This window comes from Acyrthosiphon pisum, chromosome A2, assembly GCF_005508785.2.
Source record: "Acyrthosiphon pisum isolate AL4f chromosome A2, pea_aphid_22Mar2018_4r6ur, whole genome shotgun sequence".
Taxonomy (NCBI): domain Eukaryota; kingdom Metazoa; phylum Arthropoda; class Insecta; order Hemiptera; family Aphididae; genus Acyrthosiphon; species Acyrthosiphon pisum.
This window is the reverse complement of record NC_042495.1, coordinates 53,126,457-53,143,190: the sequence shown is the minus strand read 5'-3', so window position 1 is coordinate 53,143,190 and position 16,734 is coordinate 53,126,457. Positions and strand designations below refer to the sequence as shown.

The following is a 16,734-nucleotide window of genomic DNA, read 5'->3' as shown; positions in this document are numbered from 1 at the left end:
CCCCTATCCTCCCCCCCCTGGGCACGCCACTGCCTAGTATAATATTGTACAGCTTTGGTTTTTACCAAATAACTATATCTAACTAGCTAATCGTTAGCAATAAACTATAATTTATTAAGTTTATCAATATTTGTATGCTAGGTGCGTATCTTTATCGGCATTTGATATGTAGGTTGTAGGTACCTCGTACCTCATAATATAGCTCATAACGATTTTCAATAAAGTTTGAGCAACACCGTGGTTTGTGGTTAATATAAATTTTATATTAAATTATACCAATATATTGAATATTGTCAAAATGTATGAACTTTTTTAACGTAAGCAACGTGGTCCGTTAAGCATACCTTTCATAGAGACATTGCAGTCTTGGAGACTTATTGCAAACGTCAGTACATTAAAATACAATAAGGGCCATTTCTTATTATTGTGTCCTAGTGTTAACTCTATGGATGGTTTTGTTTGGCGGTGCAGACAAACCTCAATTAACAAAAGTAAAAAAAAAGTGAAGTGCGATTCTTAACAATCGGAAATTTAATTTTTTCTCAAAGTCTCATCTGTCAATTTACCAAATTGTTATGTTTGCCTATTTATGGGCTGAACAAGTATCACTTGAATTTATTCGAAAGCAAATGGACAAAGTTTGAATTTTGACAAAATTTATCAAATTTCAAATTTAATAATTATTTTGTAGTTAAAAATGTATAAAATGTTCAACTTGTATAGTTAAGAATTGAAAATTTAAAACAAGATTCCACGCAAATAGGTTAATATATAAATCACTTTATTCACAATTATATATCATCATAGATATACTTAGTAATATTATAGACTGACTGACCGTTTTCGCTCAGAATCATTTTTTTATACAATGATATATCATTGAATTCAAATTTAACTTCATCCATTACACTGTAATGATTACAGTGATCCACTTGTAACCTACTGTACAGCAGAGCGACATCCACTTACCCACTTTTTTTTTTTTTGCAATTTTGTTTTTAACAGAATTAAATTGTTTAGAAATACAGCTTGAGGGGTAGCAACAACTAACCCCAAGTGGCGGGAGCGAGGAGAATACTTACTTTGCGGGCGTCACGGACGCTATAGTATGTGACGGGCGCATAGAGACTAGAGAGAAATAAGTAATAACTAGAGAGCCTATATAATATAGGCTAATATAGGCTCTCTACTTCTGTAGTAATAACTAATAATATATTAGGTACCTATTCTATGGATGGACGTATTGACTATATACCTTATTTTGTTATTGACTTTTTTCCGGCTAAATATATTTCTTAAGTAAATTTAAAATTACAAAAAATTAAGTTTTATAATTCTCCTTTCTACGATGAACATTATGCACATAATATTTTGTGTACAATATAGATATATTAATTAATTAACTTTAAAATTATTCACTGTGTATTTCTAAAGCCCGATCAAGAAACATAATATGTTTCTGTCATAGTATCATATAGTAGTCGACAAATATTTATGTTACATTGTTACCACTCATGAGGGGATATCAAAACACGTCTTGTTTCCGACAAATTTTTTTTTTTGGTCTGAAGTCGGAACGAATCGGACGTCCGGACGGGGCTTTAATGCTTTATGGGCGAATCCATGACTAAAGAAAATTTATTTAGTCATGAGCGGATCATGGTTAAAAATTGAAATACAGAAGTCTGAAGAATCCCGGACGAAAAAAGTTGTACAAAAAGTCCGGATTCATTATTTGATTGCCGAACAAAAAGTCCGAAAATACAAAATTGTCTATTAAATTTATAATATTGTATACATGTAATATAGACGTTTTTGTTCGGCAATCAATTGAATGAATTCGGACTTTTTTAACAACTTTTTTCATACCGGACTTTTTGACCGATTACCGTTCCGGCCACGGTGCACGGATTAAATATCACGGACGTACGTAATATTATAATACCTTATTATATTATACGATTATAGTTGGTCATGACAAAATAAATTTATTTTGTCATGGTTTGCGTCTTGCCGTCTTGTTATCGCATCCGGCATTTTAGGTTAGCGACGTTGGCCGTGGTTGGCGTATTCAGTTCACTGGTACCAGTGGTACCACTACCACAGAACAATAGTGATACGCACTTTTTCTTACAATAATCATTATCGATGGTAATTCGCAGCTGCAGCCCGCCCGCCGGTCGAAGGTCGAACTTTTGTGTGCAGCCTGCTGTGTATCATGTATGGTGTAGTGTGATACACTGACACTGTCTATGAAAATTTTAAATAATATTATGTTATGCCGACTGTGTCACTTCAAAGTTCAAACTTCTTATCATCACGGGATACGGATTAATAATTGTCGTAGTAGGTTTTTTCCTTGTAAATACATAATTTTAGTACATCATTACATCATTCAGTTGCACATATTGGTTGAAGTTTTAAATAAGATATATTGTGATGCACTGTGGCGTACACTCTACACAACCTGTTATTAGATTGTAGCGACACCGAATGTAAACACTAAACTATTTGATTAAAACAATAATAGTTTTTAATATTTGGTACCTATATTTTACTAATTATCATTATTTAGTATTTTGCTCAACAGTTTGTCAATCTGAGGTGGTGGCCGGTGGCAGTGAAGCCCTAGAACCAACCTTCACTGGTACGCAACGGTAATAGGATTTTGGAGTTTTGAATAACTTTAAATTAAACTAAATATTATTCAATTGCCAGTTATAGGTAATATTTGATAATTATACGAAGAAACACCTGAGCAGCGGGCATTGGGATTAATGAATAGTTGTACGGAGTTCAAATTTATGCGAAACCGTTACAATTCAATCGGGCCGACTTGTCGATAATTTTGTTTTATATGTAACAAAATAAAATCATTTTTCTCGCCGTTTTCAATTTGAAACGGACTTGGCTTGTCAGTTATTGTAGAACATTACGTTGCTTTCGGTTGTGCTACAATGTCAGAAATTGAAATCTCTTCCGGATTGGAGGACAGTGAACCAGACGTATGTATAATACCTAGAAATCATAACTCATTGTGCAGCATGGTATAACAGAAATCTCTGTAGAATTTGAAATTTTGTACAAAGATGTATCAATAGTTTGTTGTACATTATTTTGTAGTTATTTATAGGTTTTTATTGTATGCATGCACATTAATGTTCTAAATTCTATCCATTTATTAGTGGTGTCTCTTTCTATACAAGTGTTTAGACTTCATCTTTTATGTCCAACGTACTGATTAATATGATTTATTATAAAATGATTCTGAAAAAGATTTTAATTTGTTATGCAGTCTACTTGAGACTGACTACTAATTTAAAATTTGTTTGCTCTTGTTTATTATGCAAATCTTGATATGACTTATGCAGATAAAAATAAAAATCGTGGAAGTTAATTTCAAGTTGACTACACACATTTAAATTTTTTTCAGAATCATCATGTCATTAGATTGATGTGTTGGAAATAAAACATTTATTGATATCTAGATCACATCACATCATTCATTAATAAACAGATACAGTTTATCAACATTTCCAATCCTCTTATTATTAACCTTATTATTGTATCTGTTATATTATATTTATGCAGACTAGTGATTTTGAACTTTTGTCATGGTGTTATTTTACCTAATTTTTGGCGAGATTACTCTTTCTCGACAGAACTTCATAATTATGTGTTATGCAACAACATAATATATGTTTCAAAGTTTGCTAGATAATTCTTCGAGAAAATTTTATAATTTCCCAAATCATTCAATAGTTAAAATATTTTTTATCTGAAAATTGGAACCGAAATTAAAAATACCGGTATTTTAACCGGAACCATATTATATTCTCCCCTCTTGGGGCCGTTCTTACAATGTCCGGTAAAGTGTCGGTTAACGCTAACCAATGAATAACAGATCTTATTACTGGCAGAATTTGGCTGGTTAAGTGTCGGTTAACTTTATCCAGTCATTTTAAAAACAGCCCTAAGTTTGACTTACTCAGTAATTCACTTTAATATAGCTAACAAAAGTAATGAATTCGGCTGAACACAAATTTCACACAAAGACTGAGACAACATACTATATGATTTTGGCATTCTCTTAAGTTACATTTTTTAAATTTAAGTTAAAAAATTATGAAGGAAGAAAAAAATTATAAGTTTTCAAAATACTATTTCTTTTTTAACATACAATTTTGTTTTATTTCAGATTTCTTATAACAAGGATTTATTTCAACAGGTAAATGTTTTGATATAATTTGTTAATATAAATATTGATAACATTGCTGTGCTTATTAGTTGTGAATTATAAACATAGGTACAAGGTACATATAATTGAAAACATATTTTTCAAATATCTACTATTGTTGAATTCTTTTATTTTATTATCATGTTGGTATGTTCAATTTTGTCATTATTGTATGTGTCAATTGCGTACCTATCTTACAAACATTATTTTATAATGTTATAAATTAATTTCAATAAGTTACTATACATTGTAATTTTTAATACTGATAAATTATTTAAATAATATTGTTTGGATAACTATTGGAGTATTATAGACTAAAAAGATTAAATAAATTATAAAACAAAATTTTCTTGAATTTTATAATTAGTAATAGCCATTATTAGGTATTATTCACTTTTACTGATTCTGTTAATTTGTTAATTTATATTTACATATGAGTATACACTAAATTCAAACAAATTACAACCCTAGCCTGTTAAAATAGAAAAAATTAATGTATTTACTGATGTGTGTATTAAGTATGTTACTAAAAAAATACACAATTTAAATTTATAATTAAACACTAAATTGTTTTTCTCAATATTTTTTTCTAGATGATAAATTTATGTCGAAACAATAAACAGTTTCCCCAACCGTATATTGAAGATATGAATAAAATGTACAAAAAATGCAATTATAAGCAAAAAAAATCAAAACATTTATGCGATTTAATACTTAAAGGAATAGAGTTCATTTCTCCAAAGAATAATGATTCTTTTCAGTATGCTGCCAGTGTATATAATGAATTATTGCGACTATCTGAAAAAGACTCAACTAATTTACAGGTTAGTATCTAATATTATACTAACATATTGTTTTATTAATTATAAATATATAATAAAATATATAGTGGTTTAGGAATACTAGCTTCGTTAGTTAGGTACCTATAAATTATATTAGGTATGTACTATACCCTATGTTTATTGAAACATATTTTTAAACTGTTTGTCTGGTATTTGTAAATATTTTGCTTTGATATTTATTCTGATGATAAGTTAAAAATTAGATTTCTTTTTTACTTAATTTACTAAATAGAAAAGATCGTTTGTTAAAACTTTTTTTGGAGGGGGGAGGGGAAGGCACGTTAAAATCTAACACAGGTTGCGGATTGGACACCCTTAATTTGGTCTATTCGAGATATAGAATATCTTGGATAATATTATGGAATTTTGCTGCCTAACTCACCCAACTAATTGTACCACTAATTGATGTGTGTTTGATAAGTTTATAAGCACTTTATATTTTTTACAGTGGCAAGGAAGATTAGGAAAATAAATTATATGGTAAAAGAATTATGTGACATTTAAACAGAAGGACCTACGATTAATTTATCTGACATTAGTTGAACCAATCATTGCATATGGTATAATAGGTTGTGGAGGGTCTTTTGATAATGTTGTAATGCACTACAAGCAACCCAAAACTCATATGGTAATATGTGTAGCCATGAAAAGAGAGCCAAGGTTCCATACTAAAACATTTTATTTATATGAAAACTTCAATGTTCTTAATGTCAAACTATATTTAAAGTTAACTGTATTTTTTCTAAAAATTTCTAAAATTACAAAACATTTTATCGCGAATATACGATAATATTAATATTAGATATGCCAAGAACAATTTTTTAGTATATTGCCCTCAAAATAAATATCAGTTTGTTGGAACCAAACCGATTAACTTAATACCAAAACTCATCGTAAATTTTCCACTTCATATACTTAAAAAAACATTTGTCAAGGTGACATTGTCATGAATTTGCCCTTAATTCCTTATAGAAGAGATTTACATTTATAATATACCACTTAGCGTCAGTATTAATTGATGTTATTCTTAATTTCAGTACCTTTTATATTTATTTATTTATACCATTTTGTATTAATAGCAACCCGGCATAATTATCTAATGTTTATTATGTATACATAATTTATAATTGTCTAAAACATAATATTTTGTATATATTTTAGACTGAAAATTGTGTTGCTAGTACTTCAAATGGTAATGCAAGTATGATTACTGAATTGGAGAATGATACAAGTAACAATGAAATTAGTGAAAGCGATAAAATATTCAAAGAAGTAAGGCACATATTATTGTGGATTTAAGAGTGATTTTTTTTTATAAGCTTATGCAAATTTATTTTTTTTGATATTTATTTAGTGATGTTAAGACATAGTTTTTTTTGGATTATACTATTATATACCTTGTACTATATTCTTATAAAAACTTTGTTTATTACTATGTATAGTAAAATCAGTATAATTCTTTTTTGTATGATACTGTATGTTGAAATGTATAATACACATTTTATTATACAGTAAAAATTGTATGCAAATTTGAAATTATTTACAAAACTTTGACTTAATTATCCAATAATTTCCCTTCGGAGAATAGAATCTTATTAATAACAATTTTAAAAATTAAAAACTAAAAACTAATAGCCAATGAGTAATGAGTTAGTAATTAATAAAAATTTTTAAAAAATAATATTTTATACCGCTGTATAAAATATTTCTATAAAGTGTGTATAATATAATATTATAAAAATGAACATCACTATACATAATCTATTTTATATAAACTACTAATAATATACATAATACTGAATAATGATAAATTAATTTTTTGCCATTCGACATTGCAATTTACAAACATTATATTCTCATTAATCATATACTATCGATTTAAATATTTTATTATTTGTATAGAACTTAGAAATTAAAATAATGGTAGTTCCAATGTACAAAATTCAAGTTATTTCAGCCCATACTACATAGTCCACAACTTGAGTTAATCACCTATCTGGTACTTTTGATGTCATACTCTTTGGTAAAAGTTTATACAGTGACCATGCATTTTTATTAGTATAAGAGATCCAAGTACTATTCAATTTTAATATTATTTAAGTATTTACATATTGTATGTTTTAGTTGATTGAAAAATGTTATCAAAATACACATTTTCCAAAATCAAATATTGATGTGATTGATAATTTGTATAAATCTCTGCCTTCTGAATTTCTTGGTTCTAAGTATTTTATTATGTTGTTAAGAGAAGCAAACCAAGTAATCTGGCCTGATAGTGGTAGCCCTTTATATACACACATGGAACATATATATGAACAACTACAGCAATTTAAAACTTCAATGAAGGTAAGATTTATTAATTAGCATAATATGATAGAGGTTAGAGTTAACTATTTGTAATATACAAAATAATTGTATTATTAGATTTTAATTTCTTTAGACTTGAACATTTTTTATTATTTTTAAATCCTTTTGACTAGGTTAAAATCATTATCTAAACAGTTAGCATAAAATATTTTTGTGTAATTTCTCATTGACATCATGTATTCATGACTTTAGTTTAATATTTAATCTTTTTTTATTACATAAATAGTCTTTAATAATAATATTTTAAAAGTACAATTTTGTCGTTTATGAAGTTATATAACAAAGGGTAGATTTTCAATAAATCAGATCGGCCTCCAAACTTGATTCGGACAAAAGCATTCTTGCTTCTTTTATATGTGCTAAGTCTGTTTTGTTTGATTTGAGTATAATATATACTTTTTTTAATAATTAAAATTGTATTATAATAATTTGTGGTATACAACAGGTTTAAGTGGCAATTAATATCATAATTAAGCAATGGTTTTACATTTTTTTCTACAACTTGGTATTTTTATAAATACTCTGTTAAGATTTAATACTTGATACAAGTTTGATTTAGTATTTGTCATTGTGTTTTATAATTTATATTTTTCAAATTCCTTCATACTAGTTTGATAATGGGTTCTTTTCATTGTTAACAAATTTTTTTTTAAACATTTTTTAAAACATTCCTTTAATTATATAGATATAGTTACAGACAAAAATACCTATTTCGTTATATGTTTTCATCTAGATTAAATTTAAAATATTTAATGTGTTATTTAATGATTTATTATTTATGAATACACTTTGTATTTATTTAAAATTAGTTTAATTCAAAGTTTATCTTCACTGTTCAATTAAATATTAAATTATTGTAGAATGATTCGGTCATAATACAATGTAAAAAAAATAAAAATATTATTTAAGGAGATATTAGGATACTTAGAATCTAGGCAGGCTAATAAAACGTTAAGTTTTTTCTTTTATATTATAAACACCAAAAGAGAAAATGGCAATTTGTGTCATGTTGTGTTGCGAAAAATAACTGCTGCGGTTACAGAAGTGTACGTAATGCTAATAAATTCATTGAGATTTTTAACCAAACCTATACCATTTCTCTTTGAATTGAACATTTTTTAAAATTTTTAAATATTTTATATAGTGTTCCTATATATTTTAATATTTGTTATAGGTACAAGATAGTAGAACATCTGTTACGAATAAACAAATGGATGAAAAAACATTAAAACAGCTCAAAAAACTAAAATATGCACTGAAGGTAATTATTATATTGTAATTTAATCAAACTTTATGAATAATAGATTTCAATTAAATTATTATTATTTATTTTTAGATTATTAGAAAAAAAATTAAAAATCTTGAAGAAAAAGAAATGGACATAAATAATGAAAATGAATTTAATTCTGACTCTGCATATATATTAAAGGATAAGTAAGTTTTTTTATTCAACTAAATATCTTTTGAAATATTACATCTATTTAAATTATTTATTATTGCTAATTTCAGATTCTGTACAAAGCTAGGGTCTTAGTTTTAATGATTTTTTTGTGTATAAATAGTTTTTAGATATGATTAAGACAAAGTCTTACATTACTCCTTTATAAATTTAAAAAATGACGTTGAAAGTAATTGAACAACAAAATCATAAATCATAATAAATGTAAAAAAAATGTATAATATTTCGGTGAATTATTAAAATGCACTTTTAAATAAAATGTAATCACACAAACATTGAGGTCTTGTTTTAGCTTAACTCACATAGAAAAAATATACATGATAAATAAAAATATGTATATCTTTAGGCTGACTGGTTTTTGTCTGTATTTTTATTTTTTTTCGAAATTATAGATATGAAAAAAGGATTGTTGAAATATATAAACGAATGTGCAAGCTAAAAGAAGAACCAGACTTTTTAGAAGAACCTATGCTGCATTTCAAAGCAACAAATGACCGTTTGGTTAATAAAACAATTGAGAAATATTATAATCTTAACAAAACATTTCCTGATTATTTTGAAATATATACATTATTACAATGCTTAAGAGACAAAAAAAAATTAAAATGGACCGAAACTGATTTGAAAAATATTTGTGAGTAAAATTATTATAATTAAAAAATACTTAAGATTTTTTAAAAAATGTTTTATATTTATTTTAGCTCATGATGCGTTTCTTAAGCTTGGGAAACAATTAAAGCTTCGGAGACTGAATGAATATTTTGGACGTTTGGCAAATGTAAATACAATAAAAGATCCAGCAGAAGAAAATGAAGAACTCAAAAGGAAACTTGATGAAAGTAACAAGAAGTTGCACTCAGATTTGAACGCGGTAAAGTTATTAAGTCTAAGAGTAGTATTAAAAAAGTTTTTGGAAATAGAAAAATGAAATAAAAATATTTTAGTTTAATAAGTAATCTTTTAATGAGTATTTGATGTTAAGTTGGCCTATATATTCACTAAATTTGATTGCATGAGATTATTTTTCAAGGAACTATGTGTCCAAAATGTATAAGAAAAACGATTCTGGGCAAAGATGGTTTGCAATCTGGATATTTTATATTGTTATTATTTATTATAGCCTGTAAGTTGAATTGATATTATAATATTATTATTTTTTATTTGTTTCTATGGTGTTAAACAAAGCAGTAGAAATTAAAATCCCATTTTTGGTAATTTGTCGGTGGTTTTTCCCGTGGTGGCATGGCATTAAATAACTATTGAGAAAATCGAAAAATGACCTCTCTAAAGTACCATCTTTATCCAATTGGCTAAAAGATAAAATACTATATGTTGAAATCAAAGCACTCTTTTTGGTAGAAATTTTGTATACAGGATAAAAAAAAAAAACCCCATTGTAAAACCACAAGCTTCCTCGCTCCGCTCAGAATCTAAAAAAACAATTTAAAAATAATAATATTAAAGTTTTTGTGTTTACTGAAAACCAAAAAAAATTGGCTATTTCCCCTTTACATAAATACCATCCAGTTATATATTATCCAGTGTTGAATTAAAAAATCACTAGCTAATAGCTTATTATAGTGATACAAATCTTATGATATGTCACAGATATTTTCTTGCAATGTCCATTAAATTTGTATTCTTAATTCATTGGTTTATTAAATTGAATTGACATTAACTTTTGAAGTTAAAAATACTTTATTATATTCACTGTGGTTTATAATAAGTGTGTTTTAATTATTTTTTTTGTTTTGTAGTTGACACTAAAGTTTAAAAATAAACAAGATTATGCAGAGGAAACAGAAGGATCTAACCTTAATAATACAGAGTGTGAATACAGTTCAGAAAGTGATTGTACCAATAATAATAAAAAATATAATAAAGAATTGAAACCCATCAAACCTATATCAGTTAAACGGAAAAGATTATCATCGCCAGCATCGGACAATGATAAGCCTCCAAAAAAGAGTCAGAAAACTATTTACATGGAGTCATTTGATTTAGCACCAAGTGGTGTTACTCCAGAAACAATACTAAATAAGATGCAAGAAGAAACAACTGTTATTACAGAAAAAGTTCCTGACCAAACGACAACTATAAACGGTGTTAATAATATTATCATAAATAAAATTTATAGTATTCCTTTAGGAAAAGATGGTGACTACATTTCAAAAAATGCTGATGTTTTTATGTCAAATGGGGAAACATGTGGTGTTAACAAAAAGGCTTCCGTTGAAATAACTTTAATAGATGTTGATGACACAACAAATAAAAAAAATAAAATCTGTACTAAAAAGGTTTCTGAAAAAGTAACCAAATGTATTAACAACACTGATGAAACCTTAGGAAATAATAATTTAGTCCCGGAAGTATGTCTAGATGATACTGATTCAGATAGAACCCTTGTGATTGATGAAGATATTAGAACTAAAGAACCACAAGAAAAGAAAATTATAGAAGTAGGAAGTGAATTAAATGCTACGAATCATAGTACTATTGATAGTGAAAATTATGATCCAATCATCACTGAGCCTGAAGTAATAATACATGAAGGTAAAAATTTGAGAAAAGATGTTATTGAGATTAATGAACTTGATGATTCAGATGTAGAAATAACTTCATGTGAAACATCTATAGTTCCAGTCCAAAATAAGAAATCTCTAGAATCTATTATAAAAGCTAGTACGTTTTAATTACATAATATTAATGTAAGAGGACGCTCACCTAACATGTTACAGACTTGTAAAACGTAGCATGAGGTTGCATCCTCTAAAGGTTATTTTTATTTTGAATACATTTTGTAATTTTTTTTAGTGAATTTTCATAAGAAGTACAATTGGAATAAAGAATCAAAAAAGTCAAATCCTATACCGCCTCCTGTAAGTTAAATTATTTTCAAATAAAGATAAAGTCTATACATACTTGTATGTATAATATTGTATTATATATATATTTTTTTACAAGTAAGTTGATACTTTGGTATAACTTCAAACAGTTTTGTTTTTTATTTATCATATCATTAATGTTACCGAGATTTAGTAATAAGTGAACCATTCTTGGGTTAAAATTTTTATTGTTTGTTTGTGATTCAAAATATTCTTATCAATCAGTCGATTTTTGTTTACAAATACAAAAAAAAAAATAATAATCCATTATTAAAACTTTGGTCATTTTATATTATAATCACTTACAAAAGTTTTCAAGATTTATACGAATCATGATCGAGGGTGGGTACTATAGAGACATAGAGGTATATGTAGTACCATATGAAAGTGACATCGGCGCCACTGTGAGGAAGTGGTTTTTTTTTATCATTTTTTAATTAGGTTCTATTATTTAATGTGTAGGTACCTACTTCAATTGTTATTAGGGAGTTTTTTAAAATTTAATTTTAAGTAAAATTGTTTATTAAAAGAAGTTTTTATTCGCTTTATTTTATTTTATCAAGGAAAACATTGAATCACTGTTTTATATTATTAATTAATATTTTTTTATAAAGTTGAATTTTTGCAGAGAGAACAGTTTTATAGATTAGGTTAGGTTGGGTATTTTATTATTAAGGTGCTAAAGTATAAATACAACTGCATGCTAACCACAAAATAAATACACGTAAAAGTACGTTTGGACAAAAAAATTAACAATGGTGATAGTTTCATACTTATATATAAATTTACATTATCTTAAATAAATTACATAAATATTCTATAGAGTGAATTATATGAGGAAAGGTGATTCAGAGGTAGTGAGGGTGGCTATGGAAATTAATATTGAGGTATTGAAGAAAAGATGGTCATAAGTAGAATAGAGAATTACATGAAAATAACTGGATTAAATAAAGGAGTGGTGGGGGTGGGGTTAGAGTAGCACTGTGGAGGTGTAGGACAATGGTAGTTGACTCAGAAAAGGCGAAGAAAAAGATAGAGCGGGTATTTTCCTCCATGCCCCCCTAAAAAGGGGCCCATGGTTGTAGCCTGGTAATGATTTTAAATGGCCTGCAAACATTTGGCACCAACAATAAAAAAACTGAAATGACGCACCTGAATTAAAGTATTTTAGTTTAAAATGAAGGCATGTTAAAATAAGCTTTAACTAATACAATTTTGTAGGTTGTTGCAAAGACCTTACATCAAAATTCAACTAATTTGAATCAGAATTTGAACAATAATTTAGTCAATCGTTGGGTTATGAACAATATACGGCCTCCTAAGCCAAGTAGCACAAGCAATATTCCTAACCTCAGACATAATAATAGACAGTAAGACAACTTTTGTTATAATTATTGATTAATTGTATTAATTAAATATAATTTTACTATGACAAAACATTGTTAACTTTTATGAATGTCATTAAATTATCAATTATTTTATTAGTAGACCCACAACTTATCAGGGAATGAGGTCAACTTCTTTTCAAAATAGTGTACAAACTGCAAGACAGTACACTCAACGTATTTCAAATATGGTTCAACAACAAAGACATTTCAATAATCAATCAGTATTACAAGAAGTAATTGTTATATTAATATATTGTTTATTTTGTTTTATAGTTTGTTATTATAATACTTATTACATTCAGTAGAAGTCCAATATAGTACTGATAGTATATACACAACATATTAGTTAGTATGATTACAATGTAGTGTTTCTGTAGAACTGCATTACATAACTGTCTAAATATTAGGACTACTATACTCAATTCAAAATTAGATTGTACTTCTAGGGGGGGGGGCAGTTTTCGTTTTCAACAGTTAGGCCGGGGCTATACACTGCGTATAGCCCCAGCCTTAGAGGCTTCTCTCACCCAAGTCAACATATGAGGCCCATGCTCACAAATTTACCACTGAGGTATGATCTCATTTTGAACAGGGTTTTAAGGGTATTTTTAAAGGATTAAATTAAATGATTTATGTCTACGGTAATATTCATATTGGATTTACTAGTGAAGTTAGTATCCACAAGAGAATACGGTACCTACTTGACTCTAGCCATAGTCTATGGTGACAAGTACACAGTATATATAAAATGACAGTAAATAAGTATACTTAAGGATACTTACTAAATAAAGAAAAAAAATTTACTACATTTTTCTTAACTCTCAAATATTAAAATGTAATATATATTTTATATTATTGTGATACAAAATTGTAATATTATTATTACATAATTAATTTTTTTTCATTAATTATCAAAAAATTATTTTCTCTGATACCTATAGAAATAAATATTTTAAATATTTATTGGACATCAATATTACAGAATTATTTGTTTAATTGTTTATTAGTCTATTCAATATTTTGTTATAACCAGTTTCTACTGTACTTATAAAGAATAATACTATAATGTGATTCCGGCTGTGACGCGGTCGGTAGAGTTGCGGTCAACACCTTTTTGGTGGCACTTGTGGTCACTTAATTTTTTTATACCTATGAACTGGTTTTACAATACTGGCATCTTAATTATAATAATAATGTCATAAATCATTATATATTGGGGCTGAAATTCAAATATGTCCTTCATAATCGAATACCTACCTATAAATTATTTTTGTTTTATTTAAAAGTAATACAAAAATTAATGGAATGCCATTAATTTCACTCTATGTGCTTCCAATATCTACAACTATTCTGTATATTTCTATGAACTGTTTGGTAGAACTTTCTAAAGTTCCATCAAAAAATAAATGTCTTTAAGTAGATGCGGCTTCTCTTTGAGAACTACTTGAAAATTCAATAATTCTTTTTTCAACGCCATAGTCAAATAATGAAAATTGGTAATTGTTGCCTAATTGTGAAATGTCGTCGGGCACAATTATTTCTTCTTTCAAATCTTGATCTAACGTATTTCCAAGTGCCCTTTTTCAATCCTATTTTAAGTTGTCTTGGTGGTAGCATATGTAGAAATATTTGTGACCCAGTCATAACCTTTTTGAAAAAAAGGGAAAAATCTCACTCATACTCACTATATTTTATGATAAAGAAACGTCTCAACATGAAAGTAACAAAATGCAGGAAAAAAATTCACCAAGTACCAAAAGCTCAATTCTAATTTTGAAAACATTTGAATCCCTTATTTTATTTTATTTTTAATGTTCACCTTTATTTTAGTGTTACTAAAAATAAAAAACCATTTCCTACATAACATAGAAAAGATAATTAGGAATTCAAATATTATTTCTAAATTAAAATTGGAAGTATATATTTTTTTTTTTGGCTTATTGTTCTAAATGCGCGAAAACTGCCTGCTTTCAAAGGCCTTAACAACTTATTATAGTATTTTTTTTATAAAACAATAATTTATGATATTTTTATATGTAAGTATATATTTTTTTGTATTTGATTTGTCTTATAGCAAGTAACAACCATGACTACAACAACTACAGTTCGACAAATAGTCCAGAAAAATCAAGTTCACCTTCCTGGTAATTCTGTAACTAATGGTGGTAACAAACCTGAACTTATAGAACTGGATTAGTGTTTATTACTGAAAATACAATCTAACATGTTTATTTCATCATAATATTTTTTTTTTTATTTGTTAGATATTATGTCATATACTTTTGTACTATTAAAGTTTTTTAATATTTTATCCCAACCAAGTATAATATTATATCTTCTATTAAATATAAAATTATTGAATTAAACTTAGGTCTTAGAAGCTGGTTATATTTGCTTCTATTTGGCGCCAAAAATGTCTTTATAATTGTAAATATTTTAAACTAATATCTATGTTAAATACCTACCTATCTACTTTATACATATATATTTTTTCTATTCATTAGAATAATATTAAAAAGTATTTGATGTCGCTTTTAATATTATGTACAATGTACGTATGTATCATTTATGTAAATAAATTGTTAAAAAAATACATATTTTGAAAAACTAGAATAAGTTATTTTTAATGTTAATATTTTTAAGTAGGTAGTGGATAAAGAGAACGCTACCATAGACCTATAAACTAACGGACAGCGGTTAGAGAGAAAGGTCAGGGGTATGATATAGAGTAAAAGAGAAAAGAGACGTGGGGGAAATACAGTGTTAGTTTATAGGTCTATGATCACTACTTTATATTTTTTCTTCTTTCTTTCTCTTTTATGATTCCCGTGGATTGAGGGCAGGGCGGAGTGGAATAAATTTCTCAATTTTTTCTTTCATATTATCCTTCTCCTGGCAATAACAAACACAGCAAAAAAAGAATTAGCCAAATCGGTTAAGCCGTTCTTTAGTTATAAATAATGTAACCAACACAACTTTCTTTTATATATACATATTACATATGCATATAGAAGATTAACAAAAAAATAATAATATAAATCAAATATATAGCCATTAGCAATCAATATAATATAATACACTATTATTATTTTAATCTGCAACAATAACTAAATATTTTATTATTTAGTTTATTTTTTCCTGGATAGATGGTGCCACAGAAATTTGAATTTGTCACTAAATTATCTATGCTTTGACAATTTTATTTTTCTGATTTTTATTTTTTTTTTACTTAGAAATTTACTAACAAAAAGAGCAAATATATATCATATTCATAATTTCAAATTTAAATACATTGATATAGAATATGAAAAATGTACGACAGTTAAAGCATAGTAAATTTAGAGGAGAATTCAAATCTGCTTTCAAAATTAAAATCGGAACATCCTACTGAGCGTAGTGATTGAAGTCAGAGGTAGTATTTTTTGAAAAAAAATGTTTGTCATTTTATAAAGTAATATATGGTGACATGTGCATGCGCGTAGGTAAGATTACATACGTACATCCCGGTCACTGTGATGCCCCTATAAAACGTGATCAGTACTACGAATTACGCACA

At 27.1% G+C, this 16,734-nt stretch overlaps 1 protein-coding gene across 9 annotated transcripts; it reads left to right on the top strand.

The window, feature by feature from the left end:
• Positions 1-2,213: 2,213 nt before the first annotated feature.
• On the top strand, positions 2,214-15,788 carry LOC100301948 (Daxx-like protein). Of its 9 annotated transcripts, none has more exons than XM_003241551.4 (16): positions 2,214-2,495; positions 2,576-2,657; positions 2,719-3,005; positions 4,199-4,228; positions 4,831-5,061; positions 6,241-6,351; positions 7,204-7,425; positions 8,621-8,707; positions 8,783-8,880; positions 9,298-9,539; positions 9,607-9,776; positions 10,663-11,587; positions 11,720-11,784; positions 13,012-13,160; positions 13,279-13,411; positions 15,253-15,788. In XM_003241551.4, the coding sequence occupies exons 3-16, from the start codon at positions 2,958-2,960 to the stop codon at positions 15,373-15,375; spliced, it is 2,634 nt and encodes an 877-aa protein (XP_003241599.1). In that variant the 5' UTR covers positions 2,214-2,495; positions 2,576-2,657; positions 2,719-2,957; the 3' UTR covers positions 15,376-15,788. The 9 variants fall into 9 exon arrangements, with proteins under 9 accessions (XP_003241599.1, XP_016656450.1, XP_016656448.1 ...); XM_016800961.2 differs by having other exon boundaries at positions 2,214-2,346; positions 2,576-2,647; positions 13,276-13,411; positions 15,253-15,787; XM_016800959.2 differs by having other exon boundaries at positions 2,214-2,346; positions 13,276-13,411; positions 15,253-15,787.
• The last annotated feature ends 946 nt before the right edge of the window (positions 15,789-16,734 follow it).